At 29.7% G+C, this 26,726-nt stretch overlaps 1 protein-coding gene across 1 annotated transcript in view; it reads left to right on the plus strand.

Annotated features, from left to right (window-relative positions):
- stau (double-stranded RNA-binding protein Staufen) overlaps positions 1-26,726 on the plus strand; it is a 261,511-nt gene that overhangs the window by 185,607 nt on the left and 49,178 nt on the right. Inside the window, exon 4 of the mRNA XM_065511992.1 lies at positions 14,283-14,407. Coding sequence (XP_065368064.1) covers positions 14,283-14,407 — 125 coding nt within the window. The remainder of the gene's footprint in view (positions 1-14,282; positions 14,408-26,726) is intronic.

The following is a 26,726-nucleotide window of genomic DNA, read 5'->3' on the forward strand; positions in this document are numbered from 1 at the left end:
AAACATATAAGTCGCGTACACAGAACCAATGTTGCCATATATTTTTTGAAGAAAACTTTTTATTTCTAAATCAACAAAAAAACTTTTTTAAGTACATACTAAAATTGCAAAACCCAATTCGTACATATATGTACATTAAGGTGGACCCCCAATGTATGAAAAAATTTAAAACTCATCTGTTTCAAAAACGAAGGGCAGTTTTGTGTGAGGTTAGGATAAAAAAAATCTGAAAACAATTTCAGCTCGATCGGTTAAAAATTGGCGTGCCGCACGGGGGTCAAAGTTCGTGAGAACGAAATTGGTGGTAAATGGATAGAAATGCATAACTACTCAGGAGTCACCCCTAGGTAGGTAAAATGTATGAGCAACCCCCATTATTTTCGTATCCCCAATATTTTTCTAGAACAAACATACCCCCTATCTCCAACCGTTCAGGGGGTCCCCATACAAAAAACTGAATTTTCACGAAAATTTTCCAAATTAAAAATTAATGGAATTACACAAAGTATAAATATGTTCTAAACTTCATTTCGTGAATTACTCTTCACGGTACTGTGAAATAGCTCCCAAATGAAATAACTCCCAATGAAATAACACCCTATGAAATAGTTCCCATCGAAAATGAAATAATTCCCAAACTTGAAAAATGAAATAACTACCAAAGGGTAAAATGAAATTACTCCCAATAATCGGCGGTTTCATAATTTTAAAAATATTACTCCCAAAAAAGCGAAATAACTCCCAATGAAATAAAACCCAATAGAAATTAAATAATTCCCAATCCGAAGCAATTTATTTATTCCGATAAGGTTTTCTCCTCTGGGGTGTATCAAAAACTGGCTTCGCTCAGAAAAGTTGTTTGCATTGCCGGCCTTTGGCTGGGCGCTAAGGTTTTCTCCTCTGGGGTGTATCAAAAACTGGCTTCGCTCTGAAAAGTGTTTTGCATTGTAGAAAGGTTTTATAATATTTCAGAAAGCCGATTTTCATTTCGCACAAGATTAAGAAATCTTTGCAACCTGACAAAGGCCGACGTTGTAAAAGGAATCTTTTCTGAGCGAAGCCGGTTTTTGATTCACCCCAGAGGAGAAAACCTTTGCGTCCGGCCAAAGGCCGGCAATGCAAGAAACTTTTTTGAGCGAAGCCAGTTTTTGATACACCCAGAGGAGAAAACTTTAGCGCCCGGCCAAAAGCCGCTAATGCAAAAAACTTTTCTGAGTGAAGCCAGTTTTTGATATTTATGGGTTCTGCTTTTGCAAAGTAGAACCCAACAAAAATGAAATAACTCACAATACAGTGAAATAACTCCTAATTCCCAAAATAAAATGAAATAAAACCCAACAAAAATTTCATTGGAAGTTGTTTCATTGGGAGTTATTGCATTATGAAATAACTCCCAACAAAAAATTATGAAATAACTCCCTATGCGTTAGGAGTTGTTTCATAATGAAATAAGTCCTAATTTGTATGAAAAATTTGTTGGATGTTATTTCATCTTTTCGTGGGAAGTTATTTCATTTGGGAGTTATTTCACGGTACCACTCTTCACATTTTACTAACATTAATTAAACACCCATTTCTATTGTCAAAGAACGCAAAAAAGTGAATAGACCAATTGGCTTGTTCATTGAGTTTTATTTTATTTAGCAATGTAATCATAAAATGCCCCTTTAATAATGAGCGGTTGTACCTAAGACAGGTAATATTTAAAATTTTTAAAAATATTACATTTTTAATTCCATGAAAATTATTTTTGTTTTATGGCTTATATTCCACGTATTCATTTTTAAGTAATAATATAACAGGTAATATTACTAAATATTGTCAAATTTTCCAAACAACATTGAAAACCCCATTGATGTACTTTCGTGTTTTTTATTTCGACCTGATATATAAATCTAAATTTCAGTTATATTTTTATTGGTTTTTTACGAAGATTATATTTGGTAAAAATATATTCAATGAATTTTAAAAACTTACCTAAATTCATTGAGAAACATTTGCATAACATTTTTTAAAATATACACCTTATTTTATGTACATAAAAGTATTGACCTTTTAGTTGTTCTATGACTTTTATAAATAAAACATACAAACTGTGACAAAAAATTAAAAAATAACTGTAATTTTAAAGTAAATTTATGAGCTGTGAAAGTGAATAATTCTTCATTTAAATTAAAACTAACAGTAGTTCTGGAAAAAGTGAGTACAAAGAAATAAAACAATTAAAACTAAAACCTAAAAACAAAATTTTTCAATAGAACAGGTTCGCATTTGAATTGCAATGGCATCATCAACGACAAAAATTAATTTGAGATCGCAACAGCATAACATTTATTTGATTGAATATGTTATTCCGCAGCTGTTGGGATCAAAATTGCCGTCTAAAAAAGAAGTTCTTGGTGTATTTTTTTTTCACACTCGTACACTAAAATTGGAAGTGCGAAAAAGTACAACAATGGCTGCAAACGAAGTGCTCCTTTTCTGGAATAAAGCACGAATTCCGACCCGAGACAAGTCATCGGTCATAAAGCAAATTGAGAAGCTGTACCAGAAGTGGAGGAAATTGAACAAGAGCTCAACAAGAGGAGGAACGTCGCATAAAGTAAAAGAGGATAAGTTTGTCGAAGAATTAGACGATCTCTTCGATATTGCTCATGTTAATGCACTCACCACGATTAAAATAGAGGAGGATAAAAAGTTTTTGCTTGTACAGAAGAAAAAAGGCCGCCCAGGCAGCATGATTGGCATTGACATGGCTCTTGTAGGCATTGAAAAACGAAAATTGGAACGAGAAGAGGCAGATGAACGGCGATTACGAGCAACTACTAAAATTAATACCTTAGCAATGGGTACAGTGCAATTCACATCATCTACCGAATCGTCAGGCAATGTTGGCGCTGGTGGAATGGAATTGGAAGTGGACGCTCTACCGTCGGCTTCGGAAGTTGTTAAAAGAGGAACACAGTTATTTATCAATGAACGGATCGTTTCTGCTTTGGATAAATGCATGATATCTGACCGAAAAGCAATGCATTTAATGGCTGCAGTAGCTGAAGGACTTGGTCACAACGTATCAAATTTGGTATTAAATCGCTCGTCAATTCGAAGATACCGTACTGCAAATCGACAAAAAATCGCTGATTTTGTAAAGGAGAACTTACATGTAAGGTTACTTTTCTTATACCAATTTAATTTCAATACTAATATAAATATTTTATTCCATTACAGTTGAAGGCAACAGCATTTTTTGTAGTGCACTGGGATGGCAAAATACTGGAAGACATTACAGGAATGAATAAGATTGATCGCCTTCCGGTTATTGTAACTAATGGCGAAATCGAACAAATATTAGGCGTTCCAAAACTAGATTGTGGAATAGGCAAAAATATTGCAGCGGCCGTTTATCAACTACTGGTAGAATGGAACCTTTCGAAACGAGTTCAAGCCATGTCTTTTGACACGACATCATCAAACACCGGTGAATTTGCAGGAGCTGCAGTTTTACTTGAACAGTTATTAGAGAGAGATTTGATGCATCTTCCATGTAGACATCACATATATGAATTGGTGCTAAGAGCAGTGTTCGAAGAAAAAATTGGAAAAACTTTTGCTCCAGATGTTTCTCTGTTTCGCCGTTTCCAGCAGAAATGGGAAAAAATCAATCAGAATGCATTCGAAACTGGAGTGAGCGATGAGATCGTTGCTTCGAAATTAATTACTGCTCCAGATGACATCATTACTTTTTGCATGGTCCAACTACAGAAAAGACAACGTCGTAACGACTATAAGGAACTATTGGAACTGGTTGTTTTATTCCTTGGAGGAGATTTTGGCGAATATAAGTTTAAAGAACTCATACCTATTCACCACGCACGATGGATGTCTAAAGCAATTTATTCACTGAAAATATTTATGTTCAGAGACCAATTTAAACTGGCAAAGTCACAATTGGATGGAATTCGAGATGTCTGTGTGTTTATTGTTCGTCTGTACGTGAAAGTCTGGTATCGCTGTACTGAAGCTGTCAAAGCGCCCAATCAGGACTTCAACTTTTTGAAAGCACTTCACTCATATGCAGACTTGGATAAGAATTTGTCAAAAGTAATGGTAACAAAGTTTATCAGACATTTGTGGTATCTGGCGGAGGAGGCTATAGCTCTCGCCTACTTTGATTCAGATGTTTCGTGTGACATAAAACGAAAAATGTTGGCAATTATGTGCATATATGATGGAAAAGAAATCCTTGAAGAAAAAGACAAGGAAGTTCAACTTGAAAAAGATGAAGAAACTGATGAAGAAACTGGAGAAGAAGATGATGATTGGGATGAAGATGATGAAGGACCTATCCGAAGCATGAACAAAAATTGCGGTTAATTTTGCAGAAGTAACTGAGCAATTTTTGTCGAATGACTTGAGCGCTTTCGTAACTGTGAAAACTATAAACTTTTTTCTACGCTTCAACTTGCCGCATGAATTTATACGATATCCGCCGGAAACGTGGCCACAGCGCAAAGATTATCAGCAAGCACTAAAAATTGTTGAAAAAATTCACGTAGTAAACGACACCGCTGAAAGAGGCGTGAAAATGACGGAGGACTACAATAAAATATTGTGCAGGAACGAAGAGGAAAAGCAATATTTGATTCAAGTTGTCGGTGAAAAAAGAAATTTAATATAGCATAACATAATTATTCATAAATAACATCAATAAACTAATTTATTTTATTGTAATAGTAATTGTATATATTTTTTTTCTATATTGGAAAATTTTCGTGAAAATTCAGTTGTTTTGTATGGGGACGCCCTGAACGGTTGGAGATAGGGGGTATGTTTGTTCTAGAAAAATATTGGGTGTACGAAAATAATGGGGGTTGCTCATACATTTTACCTACCTACGGGTGACTCCTGAGTAGTTATGCACCTTTTTCTATCCATTTACCCATAATTTCGTTCTCACGAACTTTGACCCTCGTGCGACACGCCAATTTTTAACCGATCGAGCTCAAATTTTTTTCAGATTTTTTTTATCCTAACCTCACACAAAACTGCCCTTCGTTTTTGGAAAATCGAAAATAAAAAATAAGGTCCACCTTAATGTACATATGTAATCAAACTGAGATAATTTATGTGAATTTAGTGCTGGAGACACTTTCAATCAATCTCCCCATTTAGTGAATGAATTTGGGGACTATCATTTTGAACAACAGGTACTTTGTTTTTGTTAAGATATAATTGAACTGTTAAAGTTGCCTTTTGTTGTTTTTGCTTTTGGGTTTGTTGTATTTTTCGTCACAAAAACCACAAGTGAATTGACAGTCCACTTGTCTAAACAATGCGCCTTTAGCCGTTTTTAACCATGAAAGTAAATAACAAACATTTCAGAAAAAGCTTTTTGTTCGATTGTTGTGTTTAATTCTTTTAATACCTTTAACCATAAGTGGCAAGGCTATATACATATATGTAAGTTTGTCATTCCGTTTGCAATTTCTATAAAATTTTATGAAATTTCAACAGATTATGTAAACGATTCTATATTGGATTTGCTGTTACGGTTCCATATGTGTTCTATTTTAAGATTTTCTTTTCTTTAAATCTTATATACAGGGATGGAAAATTATATTTTTGTTCCGTATTAAAATAGTATTAAAAAATTACTTTCTTCATCACCAGAGTACTTAAAATTTTAATATTTTCATATTACATTACATTAGCTTTATGTTGTAAACAGTCGTCTGTTATCACAAAATTGTCTATACAAAGTGCTATTGAATAAGAGATTTTCTATAGAAAATGCTGTTATAATAGAAAAGATTTTTAAAGAAAATGCTGTTTTTCATACGATTTTCTATAGAAAATACTGTTATACACAACATGTCCAAAAAATATAGTTATAGACAAGATTTTCTTATAGAAAATATAGTTTTTTGTTCTACACAAGATTTTCTATAGAAAATATTTTTCTACACAAGATTTTCTATAGAAAATGTTGTTCTACACAAGATTTTCTATAGAAAATGTTGTTCTACACAAGATTTTCTATAGAAAATGTTGTTCTACACAAGATTTTCTATAGAAAATGTTGTTCTACACAAGATTTTCTATAGAAAATGTTGTTCTACACAAGATTTTCTATAGAAAATGTTGTTCTACACAAGATTTTCTATAGAAAATGTTGTTCTACACAAGATTTTCTATAGAAAATGTTGTTCTACACAAGATTTTCTATAGAAAATGTTGTTCTACACAAGATTTTCTATAGAAAATGTTGTTCTACACAAGATTTTCTATAGAAAATGTTGTTCTACACAAGATTTTCTATAGAAAATGTTGTTCTACACAAGATTTTCTATAGAAAATGTTGTTCTACACAAGATTTTCTATAGAAAATGTTGTTCTACACAAGATTTTCTATAGAAAATGTTGTTCTACACAAGATTTTCTATAGAAAATGTTGTTCTACACAAGATTTTCTATAGAAAATGTTGTTCTACACAAGATTTTCTATAGAAAATGTTGTTCTACACAAGATTTTCTATAGAAAATGTTGTTCTACACAAGATTTTCTATAGAAAATGTTGTTCTACACAAGATTTTCTATAGAAAATGTTGTTCTACACAAGATTTTCTATAGAAAATGTTGTTCTACACAAGATTTTCTATAGAAAATGTTGTTCTACACAAGATTTTCTATAGAAAATGTTGTTCTACACAAGATTTTCTATAGAAAATGTTGTTCTACACAAGATTTTCTATAGAAAATGTTGTTCTACACAAGATTTTCTATAGAAAATGTTTTTCTACACAAGATTTTCTATAGAAAATGTTGTTCTACACAAGATTTTCTATAGAAAATGTTGTTCTACACAAGATTTTCTATAGAAAATGTTGTTCTACACAAGATTTTCTATAGAAAATGTTGTTCTACACAAGATTTTCTATAGAAAATGTTGTTCTACACAAGATTTTCTATAGAAAATGTTGTTCTACACAAGATTTTCTATAGAAAATGTTGTTCTACACAAGATTTTCTATAGAAAATGTTGTTCTACACAAGATTTTCTATAGAAAATGTTGTTCTACACAAGATTTTCTATAGAAAATGTTATATTCACCCTTATTCTACTAGGCGTCGTCGACATCTTCATCAATATTGAGTCAAAAATGGTATGTGTTTCTCCGAAATCGATAACAATTGGTAACTTTTGACAGAATTTTATAATTTTATAAGTCAGGTTAAAGTACAAAACGCTGTCAAAAGTTACCAATTGTTATCAATATCGGCGTAACATATACCATTTTTTGACTTAATATTGACGATAATGTCGACGACGCCAAGTAGAATAAGGTTGATTGTTATACTCAAGATTTTCTACAGCAAATATTGTTATACTCAAGATTTTCTACAGCAAATATTGTTATACACAAGATTTTTTGCAGAAAATATTGTTATACACAAGATTTTTTTACAGAAAATATTGTTATACACAAGATTTTCTATAGAAAATGTTGTTCTCCACACTATCTTCTATAGAAAATGTTGTTCTACACAAGATCTTCTATTGAAAATGTTGTTCTACACAAGATCTTCTATAGAAAATGCTGTTATACACAAGATTTTCTACAGAAAATGTTGTTATACTCAAGATTTTCTACAGAAAATATTGTTCTACAGAAGATTTGCTATAGAAAATATTGTTATACACAAGATTTTCTATAGAAAATATTGTTATACACAAGATTTTCCATAGAGAATATTGTTATACACAAGATTTTGTTATACACAAGATTTTCTACAGAAAATATTGTTATACACAAGATTTTCTACAGAAAATATTGTTATAGTCAAGATATTCTACAGAAAATATTGTTATACACAAGATGTCCTATTCTACAGAAAATATAGTTATAGACAAGATTTTCTATAGAAAATTATTTTATTTCCTAGAGGAAAATGTTACACTCAAGATTTTCAACAGAAAATATAGTTATACACAAGATTGTCTATACACAGATTCGTGATCTGAATTTGTTGCCAATCGAATGATTCTATGTTAGTGACCGAATTTTACAGTTGTGCCTACAATATTTTCGAAGGGGTAACTAAAGTTTGGTTGCCTCAACTGAAATTCTTCTTTATCAACTGACTTTCTGTTGTTATAACTGAAAAATTCTATGTGTGCAACCGAATCATTCGATTGGCAACAAATTCGGTTGCTATCAAAAATCAGTTTTCTGTGTGTAGAAAATTTTCACCCTTATCGTGGTTGGCGTAAACGTCATACGCCTACGACAGTTTCGTACTAGATTAAAGAAACAGTTTGCATTTTGTCTTTAATCTGGTACGAAACAGTCGTAGGCCTATGACGTTTACGCCAACCACGATAAGGGTGATTGTTATACACAACATATCCTATTCCATAGAAAATATAGTTATAGAAAAGATTTTCTAAAGAAAATTATTATACCCTTCACCATGAGTGGCAAGTATATATAAGTTTGTCATTCCGTTTGTATTTTCTACATTTTTCATTTGCGACCCCACAAAGTATATAGTATATTCTGGATCGTTATAGATAGCGGAGTCGATATAGCCATGTCCGTTTGTGGGTTGAAATCGACTTTCCGAAGAAATCGGTCCACAAATGGGATAATGAGATATATTTTGTTTACCTTTATCTGTATTACTAAGTCATTAATATAGACAATATGGATATCTAACGATAGATATTTCAAAGACCTTTGCAACGACGTATATAAGACCATAGTAAGTTGGAACTACAATGGGTCAAAATCGAACAAATATTTTTTAACCCGAATTGTTTTTTTCACTAAATTAAAAAAAAAAAATTAAAAAACAATTTCGAAAAAAAACAAAATTCCAAAAAATTGGAAAAATAAAATTTAATTTTTGTTTACCTAAAAATATTTAAAATTTTTATTTTAAAGTTAAGATTCGGCACAGCCGAATATAGCTCTCTTACTTGTTTAATTTGTATTTCTTAGTTTTCAATTTGGGTTTTTATTTTTAATTTCATTTGCACTCTTAATTTGATCTAAATTTACTTCTTTATTTAGTTTAATTTAAGCTAGACCACTTCTGACACCATGTTGTGTTAAGTTCAGAATGATGATTTATCTTTATTAAATAAAATGCAGAGATGCCATATTACAAGATACATAGGATTAGTTGCCAATTATAATTAAAGTTTTTAACACTATGGGACTGATGCTATCATATATTATAACAAATTTATTTACAAGAAAGGCTTTATTTAGCGAAGCCGATTGCCATGGAGGAAAAAGTCCGTAAGAGCCACGCAGAAAAACTTTATTTGCGAATACAAGTTTTGTTGCACTCAGTAGTATTGCCAGCAACTATTCGGTTTCGCAGTTTCAAAGTTTTTTTTATTAGCGGCCTGCGGACGCTCTTAGGGGCTTCAATCAAAAATTAAAGAACATCCACTCCAAAAAAAAAAATATTTTTTAATCAATTATTTACAAGAAATGCTTTATTTAACGAAGCCGCCTACCGCGATCCATGGAGGAGAAGGTCCCTAAGAGCAGCCGTAGGCCTCCACGCAGAAAAACTTTATTTGCTTAGACAAGTTTTTTTTTGCACTCAGTAGTAAGGTTTTTTTATTGGCGTCCTGCGGTAGCTCTTAGGGGCTTTCTCCTCCATGGAACCCGGCAGGCGGCTTCGCTAAATGAAGCTTTTCCTGCAAATGATTATAAAATATTTTTTTTCGCCTGTCACGAGAAAATAACTATACATATGTTTGTAATTATAACAAACTATTTTACACTGATATGGCTATTTCCACTTTGACCAATAATTGAATATGACTTTATTTCACTCCCTCGATGGTAATAAAGTCATATGGTCTTATTTCTCAACACAATGTGTAATAAGGCCATATGCCGTGACATTATTTCACGGTACCGGTATGAATACTTGCTTAAAGCCATAATCTTTAGAGCATCTATCTTGCGACTTGCCTTTTAAAATCATCAATATTTTGATCGTGCTGTAAAGTAGCATCCAATCTTAATTTTCATCTCCTGATAACCCAGCAGGTAAGCAATTAGTAAATACAGTAGTTTTGACTTACCTTTCACTTAAGAGCATTTTACATATAAGTGCACAAAACTTGTGTTTTGTATATTTATTTACCAAACTCCATATAAATTCGTTAATTTAAGTGCATTGTTCATACCTGCACATTTAAGATAAGTGCATAATACTTTTGGAAGCTACAACTGGTTTTCATGAAAAAAAAAATGAATTTAGCTGCCTAATACAAAATTAAATCAAAACAAATAAGAAAAATACGATTTTGAATAAAAAAATATGTTGTAAACTTCATGATAATTTTAAAATTAGCTACAATAGCAATTTGACAATGTTTTTAGACGGATAAATCAAAAAGCTTCATGTAAATTATTTACCGTTAGCTGCTTTTTTGGGCAGTAAACTGCAAATGCACTTACCAGCATCAATGAGCAGGTAAGTGCATTGAGGTTAACTGCATTTTTATCTTACCTGCACAAAATATCGTGCAAAGTTGGTTGTGCAGGTAAGTCAAAATTACTATATATCCTTTATAGGCAGTAAATATCTATCATGTCTGATAACTTGGATGACTCCATATGACACGTATTTGCTATAATTATTGCAGAGAGAAGTCAATTGGTTACTTTAAAGACAATTGTCACATAAGTGTATCTAAGTAATCTATAGTGTAGTCACTTTAAAAGTTAATTGTGTAGTGCATTTGTCTAAAGGGTCAACTGATTATCTGCTTAGAATTTGCACATGTTAAAATAACTACTCACGTAGCTTGTACGTAAAATCACAAGTTAATGGCAGTCTCCTGAAGCGGTAACTGTGTAAGTTGTGTAATGAGTTATTTTTTTCCTATTCATCTCTAGTTATATATCTTGATGTATATAACGTTAGGAATAACATTAAACATCATTAGAGCGATGGATAGCTTGGCCGAGGGACCCATCCAGTGGACTAGCTTCAGTGGCCGGTGAGGTTGTTTGGCCTTACTATACCATCATTAAGACACATTACTATTATTATCAGAGTCCCTGAAAGTCTGCATAAGAAAAGGAATGTTTTATTTCAAATATTATAATATAGATTTTACCCTTGTAATGAAATGACTTACTATGTGTGAAATTTAGAAGAAAAAAAATTAAGTAATACAATGACGTTTATAATTGCGGGGACTGATGGATGCCCCGGTGCGCTTAACCCACCCTTCCGTGTTCCTAAAGCACTATTAATTATAGAAACCCAAATCTAAGTTACCCTACATTTACTCAATAGAGAAAAAAACTTTAATAATTTAGCTCATTATAAATTTTATTGGCTTCTTGAAATTCATTACATACTTTCAACCTAGCTTAAGTTATAAAATATTTTCTTTTTAATTCATGATTTTTAATTTCATCATAAATTGATAAAATAGAATCTAAATAAACAAATATGTTTCTGATAAATGACTTAATTTATTAAGATAATAATTGGTATTACTACAGAAATGAACTTGATCCAAATTGCAAATTTGCTTTTAAATTGTTCAACATAAAATGTTCCAATTACCAAAAAATATCTAAAATTATAAATTACTTTACTATAAAAAAAAAACTACTTTCCACTCCAAATTCATAACAATGTAATAATCAATAATATTTTTCACATCAGTGTTAAAACAAAATTGCACATGAATAATTGGATCAAATGACCCGAAAGAATTAACCACTTATTTACGCGAAATAATTTAGTTTAATATTATATAAATAATATGTATATAAATAATTAGAAAAAAATATATATAACAAATAGTAATAATTATTTGTTAAAAAATGTGTGTTGGGTTTTAATGTTCATAAGTAAATGTTTTCATTCTTCATTTATGATCAGTACTGTCAGATGTGTATTATTTTGAACTATTTAAAAAAAATAACTTAATAAAAATTTGATTTTCTTCTTCTTCTCATTTAACATTAGTTTTTTTTTCTTTTCATTTACTTATGAGACATTAAAACAATTGATTCTTTAGAGAAAGCAGTAAAGAAAATAAACAAAATCACTTACTTGTACAGCAGCTCTGTTGAAAGACCTTCCAATATGCGGGTGTACGGGGAATGTGATGAGATAATGTAATTTGTTGATTCTCAATTTGTTGGTTCTTTTATTTAATTATTTAGTTTCGTTTAATTTTGTTTACTTTACTTTGCTTTTCCTTTGTTTTTTTCACACTTGTATAACAGAAAATATTTTTTTGTTTCTTTCTTTTTCTTTTTTAAATATTTATTTTAGGAAAATATAAAAATATTTCTTTAATTTTGAAAACATTTTTAATTTTTTAAGCACTAATTTTCAAATTGGTAATTACTTTGGTTATTTATAAGATTTTTTAATTTTTGTTTTTCTTACATACCGAACACTATATATACATATATACTATATTCTTTTTTTTTTCTTATCTTTAATTGTTTTCTTTTTAGTTAATTAATTAGAATAAAGAAATTTGGTTGTAGCACTTAAGGATTTCTTAACGTAATGACTGTTGAAAATAATGGCCTGTTATTGAACACCAAATTCCTATGTTCCCTATGTCGTTATTCCCATTCTCAAACTGCCTGATAATAGCTTATGATCAGATTCCAATTTCCATTAACAATATTTCCCATGAATTGTAATTCTGTTAAAGAGTAAAAATTATATGTATTTATTTTCTCGAAAGAGTAAAAACATAACTTAACATTACTCTTTACCTTTTATGATTAAATGTTGAGTCTTATGAAAAGAAGAAGACATTAAGTCTGTTTTCAGGCAAAGTAACTCCTGATGAGGGATTTCTGGAAAGGATTTTTGTATCTATTTTCCTTAACATATACCTCTGGAATGCATCTCAATATAAAATTTCCCTTTTTTTTGAATATGAGTTTTTCCGTATCAGGTGTAATGTAGTATTTTTCTTTTAACACTACGAAACCAAATAGATCACACACAAAAGGTTTCTAAATATTGTAATTATTTTTAAAAAAAATACAAATTAACTTTCAGGTTATATCACACACTTACTCGTTTTCACTATAATTTTTAAGGAATATTATCTCTGTTTTTCTTAAACAATTTGAGCAAGCTCCATTACTCCACCACATTTTCGATGAATTTGATAAATTCTCTAAATAAAATTACAGATTAATTGACCTGTAGACTTGTTCTACATTATCATATGTCTTACCCTATAAAATGCAAAACTAGGTAAAATTTATTTTCTGATGGTAAATTATCGTCTTCTCAAGCTGAGAATTAAAATACGAAAGATAGAGTCATTTCCTTTTTTAGAGAGATTCGAATTCTTGAAAATCACGTTTTTAAGTTTTGTATCTTTATTTTTGACATTACAGCCCAAAAGCAGCTAAGAAGAAGTCTACTGACAATGTTACCACATTCTTCTCTCTACATAAAATACATAATTACCTGACCCTATTAGCAGCAGGTATTTATATTGAAATGTAGAGGTCGCTTCATGATAGTTTACAGAATAACATATTTTAAACATAAAACAATATTAAATTTAAACAATGTTTTAAGCAAAACTCCCATTTAATATTTGATTTTAAAATATTGTTTAAATTCATAAAAATTATTTTTTGAAATAGGCCTTTAAAAAATATTAAAGATACAAGCCAATATTTCCAAACGAAGATTGGACATTACAGTTGTGAAGTTACAAAATCTTTCGATAATGAAATTTCTTTAAATCGAAATTGAAATGAAAACAAATATGAATGTTTTTGATACATTTCAAGAATTTTTGATATATAAAAAAACTCCAAACTTTTTTGAAGCTAAGGGATTTGAAATGATAATTTTCAGTTTCTGATAGCAAAATGAAGAAGACTTAATGCCAGTTTATTGATGGCGAAAAATGTTAGTCGATAACAATTAAAGCTATTTCTGTAACAAATTCGACAAAAAACTTTTGTCCAGACAATATATTGCCCTTTGACGACATAAAATATTAAAAATGTCTATAATATGTCTATAAATATGCATTTTGATGTTAAATATAACAAAATATGCATTATCAATAAAATATGCAAAAATATGGCCTAACAAATCGATGCCATTTTACTGCAAAATGTGTGATTCGGATAGATTATTCTACATTACATTTGGACGTTCGAGAAAAAACATGCTTTTGCATATAAATCCGCCCCCTACTAATAACCTAAATTTTGTTTTTTGTCTCTTTCAGAAGATTCCTGTAATAACGCACACTCTGATGAATCTAATTTTGAAGATATCAACGAAAACCCTATAAAAAATGCCCGTGAAAAAACCCCAATGTGTCTCATCAATGATTTAGCAAGATATAACAAAGTAAGTAATCATTTTAATATTGTCGAACAAATCTGTTTTTTTTTTTTGTCAACTCAAATGATTTTTGTGTAACACGAAGCGGAAATGAATTTTCTTGCATTTCAAGAGTTCTAGTAATTTTTCGTGGAATCAAAAAAGTAGTCAAGAGTAAAGAAGTGGCCACTTAAAATCGGTACGCACTGTAGTAATCATAACTACGCCCCATGTTATCAAAATGGAAAAAGATTTACATATGTTTTCAAAATCAAAAAAATCAAGATCAAAAATTTTACGTCTCGGCAGCTCGAGGTTGTGTGGCCTTTAAATATGAATACGTAAAATTGATCAAAAATATTAATTTTGCAGGCAATCCGCAGCTGCGGTTTGAAGAGTCAAGCTTTTCAGACATGTTTTTAAACAATTTTCAGAATTATATATAAAAAAAGAGTTTGGAAAAGCGATTGCTGTCATTTTAAGACATAACACATATGATACAAGTTATCATTACTCAAATATAACTATGAAGTGGTATAATGAGAATAATATTGATGTTATACCAAAACACATCAATTAAACAAATTGCCCAAATCTTCGTCCAATCGAGATATATTGGGCAATTGTTAAACGTAAATTGGAAAAGAGTGCAGGTACAGTAAATAACCAGATTTTGATGAGAACAAAGTGGAATAAATATGCTGGAAATAACGGTAGAAGTGGGAAGAAAAGTTGTGCAGCTATTAATGGGAGGCATTAGAAGAAAAGCCAGCAAATTTATTCGAAATAAAAACTGGATATAAATTATATAATGAAATTTAATATGTAATATATTTAACAAATGTCTTTCTTTATTTATGATTTATTTTAGGAGGTCAAACGAAAAGTAAGCTTTAATATGTAGCATAATGATATCCATATATAACCTAAATATGGTATCGACGTGAATCCATGGTAATATAATGAACGCTGGACAACTATTTTGTATATTCACAAAAAAAATTGTAATCTCATACGAACAATTATAATACCAATGTAGAAACAAACAAATCCACAATTAGGCATTAAAAGCAAAAAAAAAAAAATTTGAAATTAGAGATAAGTTCAACAAAATAGTTATCAATACGGATAAGTCAAAAAGCAGATTCAGCAATTGATCTTATAATTCCAGTACCTACTTCTAAATTGATCACAAATTCTCTAGTACTAAAATATAGAGCAAGACATTGAAGATGTTGAATAGCAAAAAAAAATCTAATAAGCTTTTAACAAAAAGCTAGAAATAAATGTCTGTGCCCCACGTTGGGCGCCAATTCTGTAATGGCATCCTTCAAAAAAAATGTTTCATTCTAGATGTAATGGATGGATTATGTGGCTGCACGTTCACATAAGCTAGGACTCGTCGGTTTGGGGTGGGGTTCTTGTCACTTAAATCCATCAAAGAAATCACTACCATATACAAAATAATCTGAACGTGCGAAATAACAATTATACACTGACGGACTGAGAAAAAAAAAACCTTTAATTTTAAACTGAAACTACTTTATTTTGGATATCATTAAGCTGTGAGAGATTATTAGATAACTTAATCCCTTGCCCACACCAACCATTGTTCCTCTTATACCGTATTAATTTAAAGGGAACCCCTACACTTAGTTTTTGTTTGACTCTCCTAAATTATATTCACATTTAATTCATCATAGCTATTTAATTTGATCAATTCACAACTATTTATTTAATATTCAAAAAAAAAAAAAAGAAATACAAAAACAATAAAGAAATAAGTTTATAAAATAAGTGGTTAAGGTACATATTGTACATAAATAAATGAAAGTAAGAAACAATAATAATGCTTAAAGAGAATAAAACTTACTCTTATTAATCCCACGTTGCATAGGCCTGTGCATTCGTAGTGATGAGCTAGATTTAGGTTAGTAATCTCTTAACGTACTAATTATGAAATTTCAAAATGGGATTAGTAAATTTAAGTACAAGCGTATTTAAGAGAACTCGAAAATTTATTTAGGAATTAATGTTCAAAAAAAAAAAATTACTGATATTAAGGAATGAAATGGTATCTTGGGGTTAGATTTGAAAATTAATTTGATAGTATAAAAAAGGATTTGCCACCAAATATTAAGTTTTATAGACATAAATAGTTTCGAAGCAATTAGTTGCATATGTTTTGGCCAATGAAATATCAACCCATACGTAGTTTTTTAATTTTTTTCTTTTCAATGCAAAAAATTCTGAATTAAATTTCATACTCTTATTTTTAAAGCATTAATAAAAAATATTATAAGCAAATTAATATTTTTGTTTACCTTTAAAACTAATTTAAACAATTTTTGTAAAATTCTGTTACTAGTTGCATATGTTTTGACCACCACTGTAGGTGGAAAATATATTGAATATATATTTATAAAATAATTATCGCATTTAATTTTTATTCCAGCTGCTTGAAAATATTGATCTTCAAATGCATCCAATATTTCATTTTTTATAGTAGACTTTACTAAAATAGCAGCAATTCCATGAGCCCTATTATAGGGATGAAAAGCAGTTATTGTATCAAATCCATTTATTTTAAAATATGTTTTGCTTGTGAAATGAATCTCTGATACTAAAAATATATCTATATTATTTTTTTTAATAAATACTTCAGTCTCGTTTTTATGAAATTTATCTAATCTATTTTAAAATTTATTTGCATAGTTTGGTCATTATCATTGTTATCATATTAATGAGATTTTCTACCATATTTTCTAATTTCTCCAATCGAGATATATAACTCAAATCTGAACATTTAACAGCTTCCGAGTAGGACATATTAAAATTAATATTTGGTTGAATTACTATTTAAATTTGGGTATTCTGATGAATTTACGGTGAAAAGAAATATCTTTTGGTATACATGATCCATTCCACATTTAACTCTTTGCGGTTAGGTGGTCACTTTACTAACCACATTTTCTGTAGACTTTAAAACAGAGTTTATTGTCATCTATTGCCATTTTGTTAAACAATTATATTTTTTGAAGTCATCGTTTATGATATTTTGCAAAACTTTGCCCTGTGCTCTGGTTAGATAAATATGGGGGATTTCACGTCAAGTGAACCAACTTTTAAAATCGATGTCTTCCGATCGGGATGAAATTTACACCAAGGTTAGACCTATTGGATAGTAATTCAGACACAATTTCAACATCCCACTACGAGATCAAAAAGCTCTTAAAGCTCTTTGAGCAAAAAAAAAAAATTTTAAAAAAGGGCCCCTTTTGAAAAAAAGTTCGATTTTGCCGAAAAAAAATCTAAAATTGTATATCTTGAGTTACAAAACATTTATTTTGCTATATATCCCACTCGCATCCCACTAAGCGACCAAATAGGTCTGAAAGGAAAATATCCAAGCTTTCTTTTGAGCAAAAAAAAATTAAAAAAGGGTCCATTTTGAAAAAAAAAGTCAACAAAGTTTTTGATTTTGCAAAAAAAGTAAAAAATTGCATGTTTTGAGTTACAAAACATTTTTTTGATGTCCCACTACGAGATCAAAAAGCTCTTAAAGGAATAGACCTAAGCTTTCTTTTGAAAAAAAATTTAAAAAAATGGCCCCTTTTGAAAAAAAGTTCGATTTTGCCGAAAAAAAATCTAAAATTGTATATCTTGAGTTACAAAACATTTATTTTGCTATATATCCCACTCGCATCCCACTAAGCGACCAAATAGGGCTTCAAGGAAAATATCTAAGCTTTATTTTATTAAAAAAGGCCCCATTTTGAAAAAAAAAGTTAAAAAAGATTTTGATTTCGGAAAAAAAATATTAAAAATTTTTTATTTTTTTTTTAAATATTTTTTTCGAAAGATTGAAGAAATAGCTATCTAAACTATTTAGAACACATTTTGCTAAGAACAATAGGTAATAAGTTACATGGATGAGAAAAATCACATGTTTGGACAAAATGTCAAATTTTGACCCCCTCTAACTCAGAGAGTTCTGGACCGATCTTGTTGAAAAATTGGGTCTGAATTACTATCCAATAGGTCTAACCTTGGTGTAAATTCCATCCTGAAGACATCGATTTTAAAAGTTGGTTCACTTGACGTGAAATCCCCCATATATTAATTTGAAAATATTATAACAATCAGTTTTTCTTAAGAGACTTTCACGCATCAATAAAAAAAGCACATAGTGTTTACTTTGATATTTCTGTTGTTTAGTCAGAAAATTTAGTCAAAAATATTTATATTTATTTAAATTTATACGACACAAAAATTTTTATCATAGTTATTTTTAATGTCAACCGCCACGGTGGTTAGTAAACTAACCACTTCACTTCACAAAAAACCTTGGAATGGGGTGGTTTTTTCATGTTTTGATTAATTTTTTCTTACTTTTTATAATAAACTAACCTTGATTAAAGTAAAAATGCAATTGTTTTGATTTTAAACTTATACACAAAAAAGCGTGGCTGAAAGAGTTAAATATTGCCTGCTTTTCTCTTCTCATTTTTTTTAATAAGAGACATTTTTTGGAGAAACTCGAAGAACTAACAACACTGCCTCCTTTTCACTATTCAATTTTTTTACTTAACCTACGCTTAAACTTTAAAAAGTTATAAATAAGTAGTATGTATATGGGCAAATCCACGAGAATGAATACCACGACTGAAAACCCAAATACTCTTGAAACTTTTTTTTAAGATGATTTGAATAGGAGAAAACACTAAAATATTACTATGTGTAAGTATTTAGAGCTTATTACAACATTTTATTGGCAAAAATAATAGTTTAAACTGACTATATTTAATTTTTAATTTTAGCCTAAATAAAATTGCGATTAAAAATAAGCTCCCAATTAGCATTTAGTGTGAAATGAATTTGTCTCTGACCCGAATGTATATCTTCTATTAATTTTTTTAGTTTTTGTATACACTGGTACTGATTGTAAAAATTAAACATGAACATATTTAGGGGGCTACAAATTTGTTTATTAAATTAGTTAAGACTTCACTTAAAATATTGTTTACAAAAAAAAAAATCATTTGTACTTTATTTTTTTTACTTAATTTTCGATATTAACAGCCATTTGTAAGGGAATTTTCCTATAAACGCACTTTAATTTATGGGCCACTGTAGTATTATTAATAATGTGTGGATGATCCTTTGTTATGGATTGTTTCAAAAATACGGTCTGGCATTGATTCCACTGATTTTTTAAGCAGATTGGAATCAATTTCCTCCCAGACTTGTTTAATAGGGTGGCCCTTAATAAACGAAAGTTGGATTTTGGCCATTCTCACCCCCCAGTTTGGTGAACATTAGTAAAAAAATCATCCTGAAAAAATTTAAGGTAAATCGGTTCGGGTTAAGACGTGCCGAAAGCCCTCTGAAGTTTTGAGATGCATTTACAAGGGGAAACAATTTTTTTTTTCAGTTTTTGTAAACTTTTGCCATTAAAAAATTACTTTTGCAATATAATTTAAAAGAATAGAAATGTGTATGTAATTGTCGTTCTAATGAGACATAAAAAACAGAAATTGGTCAAAAAATGTTAAAGTTATTAAAAATTCGCCAGGCCATTAACGTGTCTCAGGCAACTAGAACCAGAAATGTAGGAACAAAATTAACATATTATGTAATTGTCTCATTAGAACGACAATTACATAACACATTTCTATTCTTTTAAATTAAATTGCAAAAGTAATTTTTTAATGGCAAAATTTTTACAAAAACTGAAAAAAAAATGCATTTTTCCCCTTGTAAATGCATATCAAAACTTCAGAGGGCTTGACCCCAACCGATTTAACTAAATTTTTTTCAGGATGATTTTTTTACTAATGTTCACCAAACTGGGGGGTGAGAATGGCCAAAATCCAACTTTCGTTTATTAAGGGCCACCCTATTGTTTAATTCTTAGTTTTAGCATTTCGGCTTTTTCCATTTTATGTTTTCATCGTTTCGTAAAATGTGTGCAACGTGTTTGGAAGTCACTGGAAGATTCAATTTATTATTTTTTTGTGTGGAATTCAATTTGTTGCGGGTTGCTTCTTGTTTTATTAGATTAAAGCCCGTTTTCTCAATGTATCGACAAACTGCCTGTCGACATAAATTTATTAGGCCGTTAACAATTTTGGTTTTCTCAATATACCGACCAGAAAACGGATTGAATGCTCTATTTTGTGCTTTTGAATGCATTCACAAAACATGAGCCTTTTGTTGACAATATACATTAATTCTGTAAAGCAATGCATGACATAATTCGCTTGTCTTCTATAAAAGTAAACTGACACTCCCAAAAGCAACGAATACTTAACGAATGGTGTGAATGGTTTTAATGCTGATAGAATGAATTTAAATACATGTTAAAAGTTTTACTGTTAAACTTGTCTAACTCAACATACTGGTGTTGCACAGTGGAATAGAAAAAAATAGAATAGAAAAATGTCGAGTTTAAGTTTTGAGTTTCGACCTCATGGGCCCACCAGATGCGAGGCCAGGGGTCCCCAAAGTAGGACACCTCGGGTATGTTACATTATTTAAACGATCCTATTTCTTCGTTTGGGTTTCGATTTCCAAAAAATTACATATAAAGAATCTCCTTGTCGAGTACTATAAAAAACCCCATAGCTACCAATTATCTCTTATAGCTTAGGAGATATTCGCATTTTAAAATTAAATTTTAAAAATTTTGACCCACCCTACTACAGTTTTTTGATAATATGGGGACTAAATATTTCCCGATTTTCTCCATTTTTATTTTATTGGACTAACAATAAATGTATATGTTAAACAGAAAAAGAATTGTTTAAAAATCATGGCCGACTTCAATGTTATATGCATTTAATTTAAAAAATTTTAAATACTAATTCCGTAAGATTCTATATGTTCACAAACTACATACATATGTATGCACACAAATGTCAACGAATACTTAAGGAATGGTATGAATGTTTTTAGTTTCTTTCATATGGCAATCAGAAAAACAAATGTGTTTACACATAGCTCGGCAATTTTTTGTTATTGCCGATTAAAGGCAATGCAATAGCAATGAATTTATGAATGGGCAGTAAACGTGAATGTTTTCAATCCGTTCTCTGATACCGACAAAAAACATTATTTTTAGATGGCAATACCTCTCAAAATAGATGTGAAAGTTGGGAACCTTGCCTTCAAGTGACAACATGTTTACATAAATCAGCTGTTTAATGTGGCCATCGACAGCCGGAATCTTTTGAAAAATACATTATCCTGAATGTCTGCAAGGTAGTTAGGCCAGGCATGATAAACTCTTTCAGCATTCACTTGGAATTAATGTTCTTCGAGTTCATCCTCAATCAAATTAATGTTAATTCCTCTATTAAACTTTTTTTTTATAAAATCTATTTAATTTCGTTTACTAAAACACAAACACATAAAAACTATGAACAGCAGTCAGCTGATGGAATTTATCTGTACGATAAATAAATAATTGGCAGATGAGGTCGGGTTAGCTTTGCGACAAAATAGAAGCAAATGAGACATTGAGAAAACCAAATTTCTTTAATCTGCAGTATTTCGTTGGGAAAAAAGATAATCACCTAATGAGAAAACGGCCCTAAGTTGTCTTCTTGTTAGTTTTGTATTTTCCTTTGTAGGCAGTGCTGCCAACTTTTTATTGGAGAAATCGTCAATTTTTAAAAAAAAATCATCAAGTTAAAAAGAAAAATATCGTCAAGACAAAAATACGTTAAAAATACCAAAAACTGTTTTTTATTAACTTTTTAAATATTTTTATTTTATTTACATGTAAATAAAGTTATTATTTAATAAAAAAAAATAATTCATTTAATTTTGGTATTATGTGACTTTACTCTGGTACATTTCTGTGTGACGTTTTTTTAATAAGTCATTTTTAATTGCTATATTAAAACACTGAGAATTATTTAACTTAAGATAATCTTTTGAAAACAATATTCCTTGTAATGTTGAAGAATCCAAAGCATTTCTTTTATTTAAATTTACAATATTAAAAATTCTTTCAACGTTGGCCGACGAATGTGGTAGTGCCATTAAACTCGAAACAAATTGTGTTAAAATTGGGAAGGCCTTTACATTATTGACTCTCTTTAAAATAGAAATATTTTTCCAATGTTTGGAGTTCGGTGAATTTCATATTACGTAATTCTCGAACTTTTGATAATGAAGTTCTTTTCCATTTAATAAATTTGGAATAAGTTTGGCCAATTGGAAAATTGAATAATTTTTTTTGTTCAATGGAGTTTAATCCTTCTAAAAGTTTATCGCTAAAATTAAAACCAATTCAATATAAAATTGGACGCTGTCTGCCTTTCAATTTGTACATTGCAAAAGGGGACTTACAATATTTTAATTTTAGGAAAAAAGGTTACCATATGTTTTGCTTTTAAAAAATCGTAATTTTTGTTCGCGGGAAAAATTAAAAATCGTCATTTTAATAAATTTGTTTTAAAAAATCGTCAAAATGACGATAAATCGTCAAAGTTGGCAGCGCTGTTTGTAAGTTTGCGAACTCCATAATTTTGACATTTCTTCAAGAAATTTCGCACCACACTTTCCGAACGATCGATTTTACGTCCAATTTCTCTATTGGAACATCCTTGGTCGTGAAAAAATTTAATTTTAATCTTTTCTTGATCGGACAAAAAAGTTCCCTTGGAGATCTTTAAAAGTGATGAAATTTATTGATTCAAATAGAAAAAGTTAGAAAAAGATGTTACTATTAGAAACGTACCTTTGGTTGAAAAAAAACTAAAATTGATAATATTTTATTTTTGGTAACTTTTTTTAAAAAAATTTCACGTCTGCGTTTATACGAATCTTCCACTTAAAATTGCACCAAGAACATTTGATCGCATAATTAAGGCAAACAACAAGAATAAGAAAAAAAACTTGTTTACTTTCAAAAAGTACCGTTAAGTTGTATCTCATTAAAAAAGTTAAATTGTGCTTTTGGGTAAGAACAACAAAGATATAACAAAAATACAGAAAAAATTAAGTGCTTTTATAGGAATATGCACCAGTGTACATATATTTACACAATATACTTTAGTGTGCACATGAAGTACTTGAAATACAAATGTTCATGGTGCAACACTTGAACATGCGTGTTGTGTGTGTGGTCCCATTTTGCTTGTTGGGATATTGAGTAGCGCGGCTGATCAAGAATTAGATCAACTGTTTGGCGTTAAAATAGAATTGTGTATTGAACAAAGGGTTTAATAACTCAAAACATTTATTGAACAGTCAGCATATTTGACAATATGCTTTGTTCCAAGCACACTCAAAAACACAGACAGGCATGAGTCTATACACCAATGTGTAGAATGTAAACAATGCAAATTGTTACATTGAGTAGAGTCTAAGAACCAATAGAAAATAAGATATTGAGTCACTCAAAAGTAGTGTTTAAGAATTTTAGGCTTAAGAAAAGAATTTTTAAAATAAAGAATTAATTATTAATCTGAAACCAAGAATTCAACTACTATTACTAGAAGTCAACAATCATCACAATACATTAGAGTGTCCCTTAGAATTCAATTTTTTGAAATGTTGACACGGTACCCCATTAAAACTTTCGTAATAACCTAAAATACAACGAAACAAATTTTAGCTTATTCTAAGAAGGGCAACCCGTGCCGACTTTCGATTTAGTTTTGAGGTGCATTTACAAGAGCAAAAAATGCATTTTTATTTTTTTTTTTTAAAATGTGCCTCAGGCCACTAGAACAATAAATGTAGGAACAAAACATATTTTGAGAAATATTAAAACAAAAGTTAATTCTTACTTAAAATATATCCATATTTACTTGCATATGAGTTTTTATCTTCATAGGCTACAGTTAACCTATTCGCAGGTACAACCAAAAAAAAATATTTTTTTTAACGGCAGTTTCAAAATTCTAATTTCAAATTTAAAAAATTTTTGTTAAACAAATTTCAGAATTTTTTGATCATCAGAAAGATAACGAAATATTATATATTTTTGGGCCGATTTTGATGTAAACTGATAAAAACTCATATACACGTAAATATGGATATATTTTAAGAATAAACTTTTGTTTTAATATTTCTCAAAATATGTTAATTTGGTTCCTACATTTCTTGTCCTGAGAAACGTTAATGGCCATGGCCTGGTGATTTTTTAATAACTTTAACATTTTTAACCAATTTTTGTCTTTTATATCTCATTAGATCGATAATTACGTACACATTTCGATTCTTTTAAATTGAATTGCAAAAGTAATTACTTAATAGCAAAATTTTTAACAAAACTGAAAAAATGCATTTTTCCCCTTGTAAATGCACCTCAAAAGTAAATCGAAAGTCGGCACGGGTTGGCCTTCTTAGAACCAGCTAAACATTTTTTGGTGGTATTTTAGGTCATTACGAAAGTTTTCAGGGGGTACCGTTTCAACATTTAAAAAAATTTAATTCTAAGGGATACTCTAATATACATATATCGCACTTGATCAACAAGAGGGTATTAGCTCAAAATTTTAAAATTTTCAGTACCGGATAAAAACTGTTTGTGGTTACATTTTAAGAGAATTTGAAAATCTGAATACATCATAGTATGTAAATTCCATTTAAAAATATAATTACATTGTTTTTCTTTTAAATTTTTTCAATTATTGCAAACAAAATCTGTTTTTTGAGTTAATACCATTTTTCTGAAAAAATGTGAACAATTTTATTATAAAAATTGTCACATTTCGAATTAAAATCATAAAGTAAAACAAATTTTATCAACAAAATAGTATCAACTCAAAATACAACCAAATATAAATAAAACAATTTGAATTTTTTTAACTGGAATAAAGGCTCAACTCAAAATAATACCTTTTTTATGAAAATATACGATGCATTTCTATTTCAACTTTTGTATTAACTCAAAATAATACCTTTTTGTTGTATAAAAGTAGTCACTACATTATCACGAAAATGGTCTCAAATGTTGTTTTCGAGATGAAAGAGTAATCGGAATACGTTGAAATTTTTACAGTAGATAGATATTGATGTTGTTAGTTGATTTCTTGAAAAAAGTGAAATTTTCAAAATTTTGAGTTAATACCCTCTTGTTGATCAAGTGCGATATTGTTTTATTATAAGAGAAAAATCTGTCACGTACGGTATGTTACGTACGATATTAAATTTTATTTATTATAAAATCATCCAAAGATTGTTTTTATTTAAATATGACGGATTGTAAAGGAAAAATATTTCGTTTAGTGTAAGACATTAAAAGAAAACATAACGCTTCTCACGATTCGAAAATTTTCGCATATACATATCTATATGTACCTCAAAATGACTTCTGTTTTATGTCACGTGCGATTTTATTTTATTTTTATTTATTTATTTCATCTACAGATAACTCTTACAGAATACCCAAATTAAATTAATTAATTGTACAACATAAATAAGTTTAATTTAAATCTATTCAAGCTGACATTAAAATTTAATATAGGAGAAATACATAATTTCAGGCATCTTGTAATAGGCTCATTTAAAGCATAATTTGCCCTATGCAAAGTGTCCTCAAAAATGTGGTTTCTCCTCATATCTCTTGGCGGATTAAATTATGTAAACACAAATTTCGGTACATAATATTTGATCAGATAAAACTTTATAAACAAACATGACACAACAACAAGATCTGCGATCATCCAATGTTTGAAGACCAAACAATTTCCTCTTCGATACTTAAGAAGGATCAGTAGGCCAACAAATAATGTAAAAGCAAAATTTTTTTTGGATCCGTTCAATACGGTTAGATTCCTTTTTATAAAATGGACTCCAAATAATTGAGCAAAATTAAATATACAAGGATTTAAGAGTAAAAGGATCCTTAAACTCCCTTGAATTTCTTCTTAAAAAACCTAACATACAATATGCTCTTATACGCGTAGTTTAAACCCTATTATGTTCAATTACATAATAAATAAGATTGATGTCAAACGTGACGTCGAATTTAAAGACTTAGGAGTTATTTTTGATGTTAAAATGTCATTTGTGAATCATATTGAAGTAATCAATATGATTCACAAATAACACAAAAATAACTCCCAAGTCTTTAAATTCGACGTCACGTTTGATATCAATCTTATTATACCCTACACCACCATAGTGGGGAGGTATAATGCGTTTGTGCAGATGTTTGTAACGCCCAAAAATATTAGTTAACACCCACCTTAAAGTATACCGATCGACTTAGAATTACTTTCTGAGTCGATTAAACTATGTCCGTCCGTCCGTCTGGTCGGCTGGCTGTCCATGTAAACCTTGTGCGCAGAGTACAGGTCGCAATTTTGAAGATATTTCGATGAAA

This window comes from Calliphora vicina, chromosome 5, assembly GCF_958450345.1.
Source record: "Calliphora vicina chromosome 5, idCalVici1.1, whole genome shotgun sequence".
Lineage (NCBI taxonomy): Eukaryota > Metazoa > Arthropoda > Insecta > Diptera > Calliphoridae > Calliphora > Calliphora vicina.